We start from the raw sequence: 15,304 nt of genomic DNA on the forward strand, positions 1-15,304 counted from the left end.
TACATACATATATATATAATTTATATCGTAATTATTACATTTGCAGTGCTTAACCATTTATAGAAATATACATATACATACAGTGTATCACAAAAGTGAGTACACCCATCGCATTTCTGCAGATATTTAAGTATATCTTTTTATGGGACAACACTGACAAAATGACACTTTCACACAATGAAAAGTAGTCTGTGTGCAGCTTATATAATACATTTATTTTCCCCTCAAAATATAGCCATTAATAGCTAAACCCCTGGCAACAAAAGTGAGTACACCCCTTTGAAAAAACGTACATCCCTAAATCAACAATGGCGAGCAACCAGTTTATTTTTTGATTGAAAATTTTTAATAAAACGAAAACATTAAGAGGGGTTTTGATATAAAATTTCTATAACTTGTACTAAAATTTATCTTTTAGGAAATACAAGTCTTTCTATCCATGGATCGCTTTAAGAGAATGTTATAATGTTAATGCCATCTTGTTGATAAACGAAAACATTAAGAGGGGTTTTAATATAAAATTTCTATAACTTGTACTAAAAATGTATCTTTTAAGAAATACAAGTCTTTCTATCCATGGATCGCTTTAAGAGAATGTTATAATGTTAATGCCATCTTGTTTATTTATTGTTATAATAAACAAATACAGTATTTATGTACCATATGTTGAATGATAGATAGATAGATAGATAGATAGATAGATAGATAGATAGATAGATAGATAGATAGATAGATAGATAGATAGATAGATAGATAGATAGATAGATAGATAGATAGATAGATAGATAGATAGATAGATAGATATTTATATCTATATATATATATGCAGCATATACAGTATATTTATCTTTCTATCTATATATAACTTAAGCATTTGAAACAGCACACTTTATTACGACTACTTTTGAGAAAGATTTATCGGAGCGATTACACTCAGTTTGCGACAAATAATTCAAATTCGTGTCACATCAAGGCGCTCCGTCGCCTTGAAAATGGATATCATATCTTATCAATGTATGTGCATGATTGAACCGCTCTTTTATCACATCTGTCTTTTAATGTACATGTTTACTCAAACATGTAGCTGATACTTTGAAATCTTATCGCTGAACGATAATGGCGTTGTAAACATGACGCCGAGTGGATTACGAAATGTTCATGCTCAAACCCAAGTTTTGTTTCCAACGCAGTGTTCACTTTCGTTTCCCATTCAGCTGTCTGAAAAACGAAACACAAGCAATGCCAATGCCCAGGCGGATCATGGCACTTCTCTCTCGGTGGAGCTCGCGTGTTTCCTCCGTGGATGTGGACGGAGAAGCGGTTTACTTTAAAATCCCCGACAACCGACCCGGAACATCGGGGAAAGAAATGCAGCGCTTGTTTGGTCATGTGCAAAAGGATGTGAAGTGTTATTCTTTGCTCGTTTCCAGCGGGGACGCAATCCACAGCGCCAGGTTTCACTGGGGACTCAAAGACAAGCTGCTAAAAGATCTTCCTCCCCAGTGTCGTTTATTTCCGATGTCCTCGTTTCTACCTAACGTCAAAGATTCCCTCATACGTGGCTATTTCTTACAAGCTGCTTCCCCTGAGAGCTCCGACACTACAGAGCAACTTTTACGACAGTGGCTGCAGCATGAAGACCCCTTATTGGTGTGTTCATACTCTCGTGTAAATGAGGAGGACACTCCACGTCCACGGTGGATTCAGAACCTGTGGAACGACGAACAGAATCATGACATAGTACTGACAGAAGCGCCACAGTATCACCCGGCAACGCTCAACCTGATAAACAACGACGTTTTTTACAGTTTCCAAGAGGCCCGTGATGTCTTAAAGAAGGTATAATAATGTTACTTCTAAGTTTTTTTAGATACACACGCACGCTATGATACCCAGTTTGAATTATCATATCATAAATATTGATGTGGTTCATTATCCCTTGAGAAGATGTGTGCATGCACTCATGTATATGTGGAAATATGGCGTCCTCGTGTGGTGACGAGCGGTATGTACGGATTTTCTAAAGAAAATACAGTACTATTACTCGAAATTAACTTTGGATGACTGTGTGTTAGGTCTGCAACTAACGATTATTTTCATAATCGATTAATCGAACGATTACTTAAACGATTAATCGATCAATCGGATAAGTGTCACTTTTTTCAATTACCTCGACAATTTGAAGTGGTTTTCGGCAAGTTGTAAGTAGCGTTGAAGATAAAATGGATGACCATTTCCTTCAAAAATAACATTATATTACAGCTTCTTGACTTAACTGTAGTCGACAACTGTATGGATGATCAAATTTGTCGGCAACTATTTTATTAATCGATTTGTTGTTGCACCCTTATTAAGAAACTAGTTTAGACGGTAAGATGTCTGAAAATTGGCAAAAATGTGAGTTGCTGTTTTCCAAAGTAAAAGCAGATTTTTGTTAATGTCCTACTTAGACGTGACAAAAATATAATGAAGAAATGTGATTAATACTTACAACTGAGAAGTTCTATACTATAGAGTTCTATACTAGCTATCGATTATTTTAGTAGTCGATTAATCGAACTAGTTCGAATAATGAAATAAAAACCTGAGCTGAGCCTTAATTGGTATAAATAAAAAATAAATGAGGATCAAAGTACAACAAAAGAACAATTGGCTAGCTTACATAGCAAAAGTCCGCTAGCTTAAATGCTATAAAATCCTTTATTTTTTATTTTTTATTTATTTATTTATTTATTTATTTTTACAATGCTCTTGATAAATGGTTCAAACACATATTCCCACAAAAAACGGCTAAATATATCTACAAACTAAATTACGAATGCATTAAAAAAAAACATTAGCGAAAACAAAAACTTATGTTGGTCTTAACTGGGAGCAGCTGGATTCAGCCACGTGAAATGAAATATACCATCTATATTCACTGTTGCCACTAGAGGGCAGTGTGTCGACCCAAATCAATAAAACTGAATGCAAACACTTTCAAAACAAACCATTACAACTCCCCTTTAATTAAACGAATACTCAAAGCAGCAGAGTTAAATTCAAATCTTTTTTCTAATCGAATTACTCGAGTTAATCGGTTAATTGTTGCAGCATTAATATATGTTAGAATTTTAAGAATTTAGCCAAGTTTAAAGTGAAGAAGGCGATTAATCGGTTATCAAAATAGTTGTCGATTAATTTCCTAATTGATTAGTTGTCGATAGGGTTGTTCCGATCATGTTTTTTTGCTCCCGATCGTTTTAGTTTGAGTATCTGCCTATCCCGATATTTCCCGATCCGATTGCTTTTTTTTGCTCCCGATTCAATTCCAATCATTCCCGATAATTTTTCTCAATCATATACAGGTACATTTTGGCAATGCATTAAGAAAAAAATGAATAATACTCGGACGAATATATACATTCAACATACAGTACATAAGTACTGTATTTGTTTATTATGACAATAAATCCTCCTGTGAGAGGGATCCACGGATAGAAAGACTTGTGACTTTGTATATTGTGACTAAATATTGCCATCTAGTGTATTTGTTGAGCTTTCAGTGAATGATACTGTAGCCATGCCCAAATGCATAATGGGAAGTGGAACCATGATTGTGCGTAGTGCTACCAATTGATATATCTTCTCTGCGTTGGAAAATAACAAAAGGTGTTAAGAAAAAGATCAATTGCTACCTTGCTTCCCCACATTGCTTCCCATGATATTTCTAATCGTAGGGAGAGGGATTGTAAGGCTTTAGCCAATTAAAAAAAGCCTCCAAAGGCTGCCAAAATTCACTCTACTTATTTTACGCTGCCTTTTATCTCTCTATATTGGTAAAACAGCGCCATTACAGATTGAGCGCGACAATGCGTGAGTGGGTCGTGCAGTGCATGCATTAAATATTTTATTTTAACGTGATACATTTTTTAAAAAATTATAATTACCGCCGTTATCGGGATAAATTTGATAACCCTACCTGGAGCCTAAACTAAAGACTCTGGATGAGTGTAATATATTATGTCTGTAACGTTAAATACAATTAGAAAACGATTTAATTAAAATATATATATATCTTAACAAAAGGCATGGCCGATATTTTTTTGCCGATTCCGATACTTTGAAAATGACGTGATCGGACCCGATCGATCGGGACATCTCTAGTTGTCGATTAATCAATTCATTGTTGCACCCCTAGTGTGGGTGTATGTAAATTCACCTGCAGACAACAACTTAAACCTGTTGGGAATACGCGGGCAGACAGGTTGTGTGGACCCAAATGCAGGGAAAAGTAAGCAGGGAGGCAGACCGGCAGTGCAAAATGATTTAATTAAGGCTAACAAAAAACAAAGTATCAACCAATATTGTGGGGATCCAAAAAACACAGAAACAAACAAAACTCAGGTCACTAACACATGGCTTGATATAAAAAATTTACGTCAAGGAACACAAGGACTTGGACGAAGAAAACTTGAGAACACCGACGAGCACGTGGGCATTGACAATAACGCTACAAGGAGTGAAAAGAAAATGGGAGCTTATATACACACACGCAGACAAGGGGTAACGAGACAACGAGGAACAGCTGGGTAACACAGGAGGATGCAGATTGGAGGATACACTAGGGGCAGGCACAACAGGTGAAATCAATGGGCAATCACAGGGACAAGTCACACTAGGAGAAAACCAACACAAAACCTAACAAAACCTACCAATTGAAAATAAAGTGCAGTGATTAGCTTGCTCCTAGTTTAAAATTGTAGTCCACGTCTCGCCTAAAGGCGTTTGATTTAAGCAATACCCCTGCCCTCACCCAGCAATGTGATGTTAGGAAAAAAAATCAATCGGGAAAATATTGCTTGCATATATGCAAGATGTCCTTATGTGCCATATGTATGAATATATGCATAGGAACTAGGGCTGTCAAACGATTAAAAATTTGAATCGAGTTAATCACAGCTTAAAAATGAATCGTAATTAATCGCAATTTAAACCATCTCTAAAATATGCCATATTTTTCTGTAAATTATTGTTGGAATGGAAAGATAAGACAAGATGGATATATACATTCAACATACGCTACATAAGTACTGTATTTGTTTATTATAACAATAAATCAACAAGATGGCATTAACATTATTAATTCTAATTATCAATGAATTCTTCCTGTTAAAGGGATCCAGGGATAGAAAGACTTGAAGTTCTCAAAAGATAGATGTTACTACGGGTTATACTAATTTTATATTAAAACTAGGGCTGTCAAACGATTAAAATTTTTAATCGAGTTAATTACAGCTTAAAAATTAATTAATCGTAATGAATCGCAATTCAAACCATCTATAAAGTATGCCATATTTTTCTGTAAATTATTGTTGGAATGGAAAGATAAGACAAGATGGATATATACATTCAACATACGGTACATATTTACTGTATTTGTTTATTATAACAATAAATCAACAAGATGGCATTAACATTATTAACATTGTGTTAAAACGATCCATGGATAGAAAGACTTGTCGTTCTTAAAAGATAAATGTTAGTACAAGTTATAGAAATGTTATATTAAATCCCCTCTTAATGTTTTCGTTTTAATAAAATTTGTAAAATTTTCAATCAAAAAATAAACTAGTCGCCCGCCATTGTTGATGTCAATAATTACACAATGCTCATGGGTGCTGAAGCCCATAAAATCGGTTGCACCCAATCGCCAGCAGAGGGCGACAAAACTCCAAAAAAACACAAGTAACAAGTGGACATTGCACTTTGCTGTCATTTTAATTTGTTTGAGCGGGGCATGTGCGTTAATTGTAGTGCTGCAACGATTAATCGATTATCTCGAGTATTCGATTAGAAAAAAAAGATTCAAATTAAATTTTGCTGCTTCGAGTGTTCGTTTAATTAAGGTGGCGTTTTTATGGTTTATTTTGAAAGTGTTTGCATTTAGTTTTATTAATTTGTGTGGATACACTGCCCTCTAGCCTGCCTCATTTCACATTGCTGAATCCAGCTGCTCCATGTTAAGACCAACGTAAACTAAGTTTTTGTTTGAGCTCATGTTTTTTAAATGCATTAGTAATTTAGTTTATAGGTATATTTTGCCCCTTTTGTGGGAACATCCGTCTGAACCATTTCTTTAGAGCATTGTAAAAAAAAAAAAAAAAGTTAGCATTTTGTAGTTGTTAAGCTAGTGGACTTTTGCTATGTTTTAATTTAGCCAATTGTTCTTTTGTTGTACTCCCCATTTATTTATTTGTTTTTTATACCATTTGAGGCTCAGCTCAGGAAATGTAATTGTTCATGTTCCTTATCCTATTACTCGATTATTCGAATCACTAGTTCATCGATTAATCGACTACTAAAATAATTGATAGCTGCAGCTCTAGTTAATTGTGTCAAATGTGTTAACGTGATTAATTTAAAAAATTAAGTACCACCAGTTAACGCGATCATTTTGACAGCCCTAGTTTCTATATTTAAAACAGCAAAGTGAATGTGTGTCTTTCAGTGCGCTGACATCATTCCGGAGGCGGCATCTGTACTGGAGCAGCTGCCTCGCAGCGGTGGCATGGAAGCCAGAAGCAAACCAGACGTCCCTGTTATTGTCTTAGAAGGCCTGGATGCCACAGGTTAATGCCATTAGGCCAAAAATAAAGACATGACCGTCATGATGTATAAGATGTTATGCGAAAGCAATGACCCGTCGCTGTCTGCCGAAGCTATTATCCACCAGCGAGATTGGCCTAATGGAATATCGTGTATCATGACCTCAGAAGAGGATCGTCGCCGGGAAAATGCTTTATTGAATAATTCACTCACGCGGTACTCTTTGGCACGCCTCATGAAAACCTGTGATGTAGCTGAACTTTTTTTTTAGCAGTGCAGTGATAAAATTTGAAGATTTACCCTTCCTCCCTCTCTTTCTTTATTACAGGTAAAACCACATTGGCTGAGTCTCTCAGGGATGTACTGGGGGCCACTCTTCTGCGTTCCCCTCCGCAGTGTCTCTCACCCTGGAGGGCCCGCTTTGATCAGGAGCCTCCTATCCTCCGCAGGGCTTTCTACGCACTGGGCAACTATATCACAGCGCACCAAATTTGCAGCCAAACTTCTGAGACACCTGTCATCATTGACAGGTAAAAGGTTTTGAGCTTCATGAGGTCTAGTGGGCTTTGCCTCACTATTAAATCATGTCATATACGTAGCAATTTTTCACATCGTGACCGATTTTTTTAAATTGTAAGAGACCACACATATGAGTAGGGAACAAATGGAATACAGTGGGGCAAATAAGTATTTAGTCAACCACTAATTGTGCTCCCACTTGAAAATATTAGTGAGGCCTGTAATTGTCAACATGGGTAAACCTCAACCATGAGAGACAGAATGTGGAAAAAAACAGAAAATCACATTGTTTTCATTTTTAAAGAATTTATTTGCAAATCATGGTGGAAAATAAGTATTTGGTCTATACCAAAAGTTCTTCTCAGTACTTTGTTATGTAGCCTTTGTTGGCAATAACGGAGGCCAAACGTTTTCTGTAACTCTTCACAAGCTTTTCACACACGGTTGCTGGTATTTTGGCCCATTCCTCCATGCAGATCTCCTCTAGAGCAGTGATGTTTTGGGGCTGTCGTTGGGCAACACGGACTTTCAACTCCCTCCTCACCCTGTGGCGTCAAAATGATAACAAGAACAGGGAGCAAAAATCCCAGAACCACACAGGGGGACCTAGTGAATGGCCTACAGAGAGCTGGGACCACAGTAACAATGGCTACTATCTAGGGTTGTTCTGATCATGTTTTTTTGCTCCCGATCCGATCCCGATCGTTTTAGTTTGAGTATCTGCCGATCCCGATATTTGCCGATCCGATTGCTTTTTTTTGCTCCCGATTCAATTCCAATCATTCCCGATAATTTTTTCCCGATCATATACATTTTGGCAATGCATTAAGAAAAAATGAATAAAACTCGGACGAATATATACATTCAACATACAGTACATAAGTACTGTATTTGTTTATTATGACAATAAATCCTCAAGATGGCATTTACATTATTAACATTCTTTCTGTGAGAGGGATCCACGGATAGAAAGACTTGTGACTTTGTATATTGTGACTAAATATTGCCATGTAGTGTATTTGTTGAGCTTTCAGTAAATGATACTGTAGCCATGCCCAAATGCATGATGGGAAGTGGAACCATGACTGTGCGTAGTGCTACCAATTGATGTATCTTCTCTGCGTTGGGAAATAACATAAGGTGTTAAGAAAAAAATCAATTGCTACCTTGCTCCCCACATTGCTTCCCATGATATTTCAAATCGTAGGGAGAGTGATTGTAAGGCTTTAAAAAAAGGCTCCAAAGTCTGCCAAAATTCACTCTACTCATTTTACGCTGCCTTTTATATGCCTATATAGGTAAATCGGCGCCATTACAGATTGAGCGTGACAATGCGTGAGTGGGTCGTGCAGCGCATGCATTAATTGCGTTAAATATTTTAACGTGATACATGTAAAGCGCTTTGAGCGCCTTGAAAGGTGGAAAAGCGCTGTATAAGTAACATGTAAAGCGCTTTGAGCGCCTTTAAAGGTGGAAAAGCGCTGTATAAGTATAACACCATTTACCATTATTAAATAAATTAATTTACACCATTATCGGGATAAATTTGATAGCCCTACCTTAAGCCTAAACTGAAGACTCCGGATGAGTGTAAACTATTATGTCTGGAACGTTAAGTACAATAAGAAAACATTAAAAAATATATGGCGGAAAACACAGACAAGACTGAAAAAGCAGTTTCTGCTCTTGCACTCCTCTTTAAAAGAAACTGCTGTATTTTAAGCCAAAACAACTGTTATGTTTGATAGAGCAAGATGCTGCTATATGCTGCCATAGCAGATTCATGGCGCATGAAGCCCCCGAACTATTTTTAATTTGTCCGCTTTACCCTGAAAACCCTAGTTTACGGACGTCGCGCAACCGCTTTTGTTTCAACCCAGTCATAAAATGAAGGTAATTAATTATATTTATTATTCAAAATGTCTGTCGTCTTTAGCTTAGAATCATTCATTGATGTCTCATATTTTGTTTAAAAAAACACACACACACACTAAAAAATTATTCACTCACATATTTTAAACTTTCAAACAAATTATGTCACAATGAAAAAAATGGCGTCTGTAAAAAAGTCACAGATATCTACCCCATAACTACCGCTTAATTGTATTTATTGTTACTGTGGCATTTTCTCCGATATGTTAGATGATAAATAATTTATCCAAACAAAAAAAGTTGAAAAAAACGTTTAAAAGGGTATGAAATAGAACATCTCGACCACTCCTTGATGTCTGCGATTCCTGCATCACAACCCTTTTTTATTAACATGTTTCACCCATAAAGCCGCCCAAAAATCTAGCTGCGGCCATTCACAACTGTGTCTTGACACTCAGTGATACATGCTACATGGAGTTTTTGGATCGAAACAAAGTAACTACGCGATAATATCTTGTTAAAGTCATGGCGTCTGTAATTCTGTTCTCGCGTGCTCTCACCTCCGGATAGGGTTTTGCTGTTTAAAAAATTTTTTTTTTTTTTTTTTAAATGCCCTTCTCCTCAAAAATTTTCTTCCCCCAGAAAATTAAGATTTTAAGCTTTCCAATGATGTATCACTCATGCATATCGGACAATTTTGAAAGTTGGCTAAATTGGGGGTCTCAGAGCGGAACTTGAAGTCACCTGAGTGTTTTCCACCATATATATATATATATTTAAAAAAGGCATGGCCGATATTTTTTTGCCGATTCCGATACTTTGAAAATGACGTGATCGGATCCGATCGATCGGGACATCTCTACTACTATCAGTAACACAATGCGCCGCCAGGGACTCAAATCCTGCACTGCCAGACGTGTCCCCCTGCTGAAGAAAGTACACGTCCTGGCCCGTCTGCGGTTCGCTAGAGAGCATTTGGATGATCCAGAAGAGGACTGGGAGAATGTGTTATGGTCAGATGAAAACAAAATAGAACTTTTTGGTACAAACACAGGTTCTCTTGTTTGGAGGAAAAAGAATACTGAATTGCACCATACCCACTGTGAAGCATGGGGGTGGAAACATCATGCTTTGGGGCTGTTTTTCTGCAAAGGGACCAGAACGACTGATCTGTGTAAAGGAAAGAATGAATGCGGCCATGTATCGAGAGATTTTGAGTGAAAATCTCCTTCCATCAGCAAGGGCATTGATGATGAGACGTGGCTGAGTCTTCCAGCATGGCAATGATCACAAACACACAGCCAAGGCAACAAAGGAGTGGCTTCGTAAGAAGCATTTCAAGGTCCTGGAGTGGCCTAGCCAGACTCCAGGTCTCAACCCCATAGAAAATCTGCAGAGGGTGTTGAAAGTCCGTGTTGCCTAACGACAGCCCCAAAACATCACTGCCCTAGAGGAGATCTGCATGGAGGAATGGGCCAAAATACCAGCAACAGTGTGTGAAAAGCTTGTGAAGAGTTACAGAAAACGTTTGGCCTCCGTTATTGCCAACAAAGGGTACATAACAAAGTATTGAGATGAACTTTTGGTATTGACCAAATGCTTATTTTCCACCATGATTTGCAAATAAATTCTTTAAAAATCAAACAATGTGATATTCTGTTTTTTTCCACATTCTGTCTCTCATGGTTGAGGTTTAATCATGTTGACAATTACAGGCCTCTCTATTATTTTCAAGTGGGAGAACTTGCACAATTAGTGGTTGACTAAATACTTTAGGCTGGAGGTGGCAGTCACGGTGAAAGAGTGACAAACTCCATATAGCAACTTTTAGCGGGTTGATCGTAGAAGAATTCAAAGTGGACTAACTGTTAGCTGATGTAGTAACTACATTCTGGTTAAAACCCCCGCCATTTTTATTCTTTTGAAAAAGTTTTTTAAAAAAAAAGAAAAAACACTCAATACAACTAGTTTATCCTCCACATTAAGGACATAATGATACAGTAACTGACTGTTTGTAGAGTAAAATGCATAAGATGTAAAAGATACCAACACAGGTGACCGTTACCTGTTCTCAGGTTCTGGCACAGCACAGCTGCCTACGCCATCGCTACAGCCGTTAACGGTCCAGTGTGTAACCTCCCAGCAGAGGGCTCCGAGCTCTACCGCTGGCCCACTGACCTTCTCCATCCCAGTCTGGTTGTCCTTCTTACACTGGACCCTGAGGAGAGGAAGAGGAGGCTAAGAGACAGAGGTCAAGGGGAGACCAAAGAGGAGCATGAGCTGGATCACAACCGACTGTTCCGACTCAGGTAATTAAATATTCATCAAGTAACTTGTGGGACAATTGCGCAGTGTATTTTTACAGCACAACTCGTTTTGGTTCGTAAGCTACATTCATGGCAATTAGATCTCATGTGGGCCGGACCATTTTATTTTTGGCTGCCATTGACAGCGCTAAACGTCCGCTGGATGTCTAGCTCAATGAATGGCACTGAAAGATGATCACCCACAGCCATTTCTCCCAGATTAAGTGAATTGGACATCTATTGTTGTCGATGGCAGGCAATGAGATCATTTTGCGTCACTCACTCCTGTGTAATATTTTCCACATTATAAGGCGCATAGGAGTATAAGGCACACCTTCAATGAATGGCCTATTTTAAAACTTTTTTTATGTATTGGGCATTATAAGGCGCAGTAGTAGTAGCCGTAGTAGTGGATGCGTAAAATGGTGTTTAATTAGTTTAATTACAGTGAGCGCACGTCCAATCAGGTTGCTTCCTGTTTTTGACTAAGGAAGTAAAGTCCAATGCAGTAACAGTGTAGCATAGGCATGTGCCGGTATGAGATTCTGACGGTTTTGCAATTACAGCTCTAAATGTGTTACTTTGAGAGATCTGTATTAAAAAAAAACAACAACAAAAAAACAGGAATGTTTTTTCCATTGAACAGGATTTTTATTTTTCAAAATATTTTAGAAAATTGCAACATAAGTATAAAGTTCAAATAAATTTTAAAATAACGGAATTATTCTAAATAGAATTTTAAAAAATGCAGTCCTTTAGGTGAGCCTAAACCCACAGCCACAACTCAACATTAATACTATCATAACAAAAATAATTGAATTTTTTGCCATAAAAAGCACGTAAGACTCGTATCATGTTTACATAATACACACACTCTCTTTCTCAAAACAGACAGTAGCCAGAGAGAAAACACCACGTTTTACCACCGCTGGACACACTAAACACGCTGGAGTTAACTCTAGTAGCTGGTGGGAAAAGTTCATGACATTGTTTACATGACATGTGTTGTGAGCTGATCTTTGTCAAAATCACACAGATGAAAATACAGTGTCTGCTTTCACGAAAACCACCCAAACATTTATAGGTTTTCATATATTAATGACGACAGCATGCAAACAATGACAGAAGGGGGGAAATAAGTAAATGAAATCTCTTCCTAAAGAGACTTAAAGAGCAATTGAAACCAATTTTTACCAAACATTTTTATTCAGGTGTGTGCCCAATCACTGATGAGTGGTTTAAAGCTGCCCTGCCCACTATAAAAAACACCGGGTAAGAATTGTCTTGCTGAGAAGCATTGTCTGACGTGCATCAGGGCTCAGTCAAAAGAGCTGTCTGAAAACCTGCGATTAAGGATTGTTGATTTGTATAAAGCTGGGAAAGGATACAAAACCATCTCTAAAAGTCTGGATGTTCATCATTCGACAGTCAGAGAAGTTGTCTACAAATGGAGAGAATTTGGCGCTGTTGCTTCTCTCACAACGAGTGTCTGTCCACCAAAGATGATGCCAAGAGTTCAGTGCAGAATACTCAGAGAGGTAAAAAGAACCCTCGAGTGTCTGCTAAAGACTTACAGAAATCACTGGCACAGTCCAATATCTCTGTGCACACACCAACTATGTGTAAAACTATGGCCAAGAATGGTGTTCATGGGAGGACTCCACGCCACTGCTTAGTAAAAAAAAAACAAAAAAAAAAAAAAAAACATTGTTGCTCGTTTAATGTTTGCAAAAAGGCGCTTGGACACTCCACAAAGGTTTTGGAATAATATTTTATGAACTGATGAAACCAAAGTTTGATTGTTTTTGGAGGGAAAAAAATGGAACCGCTCACCAACATCAACACCTCATGCCCACCGTGAAGCATGGTGGAGGGAGCATCATGATTTGGGGCTGTCTTACTACCTCAGGGCCTGGACACTTGCAATCATTAATGGAAGAATGAATTCAATAGTTTATCAGGATGTTTTGCAGGAAAACCTGAGGCCGTCTGTCAGACAGTTGAAGCTAGAAAAGAGGATGGATACTGCAACAAGACAATGATCCAAAACACAGAAGTAAATCCACTTCAGAATGGTTTCAGAAGAACAAAATACACGTTCTGGAGTGACCAAGTAAAAGTCCAGACTTGAACCCTATTGAGATGCCGTGGCATGACCTAAAGACAGCGATTCATGCCAGCCATCCCAGGAATCTGACTGAACTACAGCAGTTTTGTCGAGAAGAATGGGCCAAGATTAGTCCTGATCGATGTGCCAGACTGATCTGCAGCTACAGGAAGCGTATGGTTGAAGTAATTCCTGCCAAAGGGAGGGACACAAAATATTATATGTGATGGTTCACTTACCTATTTTTCCCCCTTCTGTCATTGTTTGCATACTATCCTCATCAGAATATGAAAACCTATAAATGTTGGGTGGTTTTACTGTTTTGTTTTTCATCTGTGTGATTTTGACAAAGATCAGATCATATTTGATGGTGATTTTATGCAGAAATGTGAGAAATTCCAAAATGTTCAGATACTTTTTCAAACTGCTATAACTTTTAAATACATTCTTGTGTAATAGTCCTGCAAATAAAAAAAATATTTTTATAATCAATTAAAGTAACACTAGGTAACTTTTCAACCTGTAAAAGATATTTGAATAATATCAAAGTTCCGAACTGAGCACCACGTACCGAAACGGTTCAATACAAATACATGTACCGTTACACCCTTAGGCGTTAAGCATTTTACCCTTTCTTATAAACATTTTCATTTTATCTCAGTGTGCATCAGATCAATCAAACATTTAAGAATCAATGACTTTCTTGAGAAGTACGGAGTAAAAAGCTGATGAACAAGCGCAGGTGATTAGTTGTTGAAGTGTTGTGCTCCATTAAAAGCAAGTCAAAACTCAAGTCACGGCCAGGCCTGCGGGCTGCTGCGCCGACAGGTCGATGGCTACTTTCATTCATCTTTTCTCCTGACATAATTGCCTTTCCACATGGGACAGCCAGATGTTGGGCCAGCACAATTAGAAAATGGAGGAGAGATTGTGCAGACTTGGTCAATCACTATCACAAGGGCTCATTTGTCTCGAGAAACGGTTGTGCACGAAGCCATCTGTAGTGTTTCTTTTCTCATATATTTCAAGGGCGCCACACCATTCATCACTGTCTTCTCTGTTCATCATCACTGAGGGGCTCGTGTAGTCATCCCAATATACAATATTTGCGTTGAAAGCCGTTTTATTTGTCAACAATAGTGATGTGCGTGTGTGTTTTTGCAGAGTGGAGAAGGCTTACGGGAGGATCAGTGGTCCAACGTGCATCAGCGTGGACGCCAGCTCCTCTGCACAGCAAGTGCTCCAACAAGTGCTGCTTTTAATTAAGGCCAAATGCCACTTGTAAACAACTCATGTCTTTGCTGAGCTTCAAGTGGATGCACTATCTAGAGTGGCCACTGGGTGCCAGTAAAGCAATGTGAATGGCACAGTGGCCTAAATTGTATAAAGTGAGACGCTCCACAGAGTGCCGGAGTACCCAGGTTGACCCAACCAGGAATACATATTCATCCACACACACATAGACACAATTCCTAAGCCGAAGATTGCATTTAACTGCTGTTGTGAGCGTGCAGAAATCACACCAAGTATACTTCAGGCCCTGTGGAGCGCCGTTTACTCAGCCTCTTGTTCTAGTGATGGCAAAAAAAGGATGAGAAGAGAACGAATGTATGGAAGAGGCACTTAAATTCAAATTGTAAAAGCAAGTGCAATGTAAAGCAAAATTATAAGGTATAACTGCAAATAAAGTTCAGGAATTACACATATTTGTCACGTGTATGTTTTGGCATTTTAATATCTCGGAACTTTGAGCATTATCCAGTGTTGTCACTAGTGGTGGGAATCTTTTGGCACCTAACGATTCGATTACGATTCAGAGGCTCCAATTCGATTATGAATCGATTATTGATGTTACCACCACCCCGCCCGCGCTTTCAATGTTTTGTACATTAGTTTCAAAATTGTTCAAAAA

General features: G+C 38.0%; 1 protein-coding gene across 1 annotated transcript; it reads left to right on the plus strand.

The window, feature by feature from the left end:
* The first annotated feature begins 999 nt into the window (after window positions 1–999).
* On the plus strand, window positions 1,000–15,081 carry cmpk2 (cytidine monophosphate (UMP-CMP) kinase 2, mitochondrial). The gene is made up of 5 exons (XM_057860217.1): window positions 1,000–1,839; window positions 6,491–6,611; window positions 6,917–7,118; window positions 11,055–11,288; window positions 14,557–15,081. Exons 1-5 carry the CDS (start codon window positions 1,153–1,155, stop codon window positions 14,675–14,677), a joined length of 1,365 nt encoding a protein of 454 aa, XP_057716200.1. The 5' UTR covers window positions 1,000–1,152; the 3' UTR covers window positions 14,678–15,081.
* The last annotated feature ends 223 nt before the right edge of the window (window positions 15,082–15,304 follow it).

This window comes from Corythoichthys intestinalis, chromosome 15 (genome assembly GCF_030265065.1).
Source record: "Corythoichthys intestinalis isolate RoL2023-P3 chromosome 15, ASM3026506v1, whole genome shotgun sequence".
Lineage (NCBI taxonomy): Eukaryota > Metazoa > Chordata > Actinopteri > Syngnathiformes > Syngnathidae > Corythoichthys > Corythoichthys intestinalis.